General features: G+C 67.9%; 2 protein-coding genes across 2 annotated transcripts in view; both read right to left on the bottom strand.

The window, feature by feature from the left end:
• The window catches only part of TMEM132A (transmembrane protein 132A), a 5,085-nt gene extending 4,555 nt beyond the window's left edge, over positions 1–530 (bottom strand). The window contains exon 1 of the mRNA XM_010564353.1: positions 515–530. Coding sequence (XP_010562655.1) covers positions 515–530 — 16 coding nt within the window. The remainder of the gene's footprint in view (positions 1–514) is intronic.
• Positions 531–1,638: 1,108 nt separating this feature from the next.
• Positions 1,639–2,065, bottom strand: TMEM109 (transmembrane protein 109). Its single transcript, XM_010564251.1, has one exon. The coding sequence runs from the start codon at positions 2,029–2,031 to the stop codon at positions 1,639–1,641; it is 393 nt and encodes a 130-aa protein (XP_010562553.1). The 5' UTR covers positions 2,032–2,065.
• Between the last annotated feature and the right edge of the window lie 35 nt (positions 2,066–2,100).

Below are 2,100 nucleotides of genomic sequence, written 5' to 3'. Positions count from 1 at the left end.
CGGGGCGGGACCGGCACCGGCGCCGCCTCGTCCCGCCGGGTCCTAAACACCGGCCCTGCCCGCCCTGCGCAGCGCCGGGCACCGCTCCAGCCCCGCTCCCCAAACCCGGTCCCAGCCCCGGGCTGCGCAGCGCCGAGCACCGCTCCAGCCCCCATCCCACTCCCCAGCCCCATCCTCACCCTCATCCCTGCTCCCCATCCCACTGCCCAGCCCCATCCCTGCTCCCCATCCCTCTCCCCATCCCTGTTTCCCATCCCTCTCCCCATCCCGCTTCCCATCCTCATCCTCATCCCTGCTCCCCATCCCTCTCCCCATCCTCATCCTTGCTCCCCATCCCCATTCCTCTCCCCATCCCACTCCCCATCCTCATCCCTGCTCCCCATCCCCCCCTGCTCCCCATCCCACTCCCCATCCCCATCCCTGCTCCCCATCCCACTCCCCATTACCATCCCCACTCAGCACCGGGCACAAAGGAATCATGTGGAGACCCCCCGAGCAGGGAGGGGACTCTCACACCGGCTGGTGTCCATCCTTCCTTGTCCCACCCTGATCGGGGTGACTGGGGGACACTGGGCGGGGGGGGGGAACTGGGGACACAAGAGGGACTGGAGGGCAGACGTGGCCGGGGGCACGGAGCGAGCAGGAGGGAGGCAGAGCAGCCGGCCGCAGGGCAGTGGGGACGGCTGGAGGGCGATGGGGACGGAAAAGGGGCTGGATCCTGGCACGGATAAACCCCCCCCCCCCCCCCCCATGCTCAGCGCCGGCCTTAGCAAACAGAGAGGGACATACGCAGGGCAAGCGTGTGGCACCCTCCCTGCACCCCAAAAACGAGCCACCCCCACAGCCCCCCACTCCTGTTCACCCTGAGTGGGGTGGGGGGGTAGCCGGGCAGCCCCTGAGGGGAGCCCCCAAGCTCCCGAGTGGGCAGCCTGCTCGCTGCTCCCCGTGCCCTTTCCCCGCAGGAAGAGCAGCTGAGCCAAGCCAGGATGAAACCGTATTTATTCAAAACCACATATCAAAACAGTTTAAAAAGCAGCTTAAAACCCAAGGACTGACAACGCAGGGCCCGGCTGCTAGCCCTGAGGGGGACTGCGACCCCCCCCTGCATGAGCAGAGCCCCCATTTTGGGCTGGGGAGATGCCCAGGGTGGGGAGTGGGTTCCCCTCTACGTGCCAAGCCGTTACCGGAGCTGGCTGGATGGGCGAGTGGGGATTAGGGGTCTCCTCCCCTCTGTGGTGGGCCTGGATTTGGGGCTGGGGGGGGCACAGGGGGCTGCCAGGGCCATAGCAGGACCCCCACCCCAGGAGAAGGCACTCTGGGCTCACATGAAGGCACTGTGGTGTGTACGCAGGGAGGTGGGTCTCCAATTTTGGGGGTGCTGCATTGAGGGAGGGGCCCTTTCTCTGTTCCCCCAGCAGGACAGGGGGTTCGTGTCCACCCCCAGGGCAGGGGGGGGCTAACGGGAGCAGCATCCCCAGGGTGAACCGGGGCAGTGGTGGGGGGCAGAGGAAGGGGCATGGGGGCTCAGCAGGGAGGACACATGCTTGGGGGGATGGAGCCAAGCCAACGGGGTGCACTGGGGATGCTGCAGCGGAGTGGGCTGTCCCCCCAGGATGGTGGCAGGAGGTGGGGGAGGCCTCACTCCTCCCGGTTACGGGGCCCCCCCCACTTCTGCCGCCGTCGCAGCTCTTCCACCTTCCACTCTAGGCTGCGCACGGCGGCATCCAGCTGGGGGCTGGGGCTGGGGGGTCCTACTAGACACCCCAAAAGGGTGTAGAGCACCCACAGCCCCAGCAACATCCCTGCCTGCACCGTGGGGCTCTCCTGGGACACCGCGACGTGGAGGAAGGCACCCAGGAAGCAGCAGAGCTTCACCCAGTGGAACGCCCGCAGCAGCAGCCCCCACAACCGCGACAGCAACCAGGAACCCACCAGGGCGGCCAGACCCCACAGCAACACCCGTTGCACCTCGCCGGGGCCCAGCATCACCGAACGTCCCAGCCGGTCCCCTGGGAGGGAGGCGGGTGTCATACCGACGGCACGGCGACAGCAGCGGCGGCGGGGCTGGGTGCCAAAGCCATCCCGCAACCGGGTTCCTCT

The sequence above is a fragment of the Haliaeetus leucocephalus genome, unplaced genomic scaffold (genome assembly GCF_000737465.1).
Source record: "Haliaeetus leucocephalus isolate CR32 unplaced genomic scaffold, Haliaeetus_leucocephalus-4.0 Scaffold177, whole genome shotgun sequence".
NCBI classification, from domain to species: Eukaryota; Metazoa; Chordata; class Aves; order Accipitriformes; family Accipitridae; genus Haliaeetus; species Haliaeetus leucocephalus.
The sequence above is the reverse complement of the archived record's forward strand: the minus strand, read 5'-3'. Positions and strand labels throughout refer to the sequence as shown.

Excerpts from the sequence above, each read along its gene's own strand:
- TMEM109 (XM_010564251.1), bottom strand. The coding sequence starts at position 2,031 with ATGACACCCGCCTCCCTCCCAGGGGACCGGCTGGGACGTTCGGTGATG.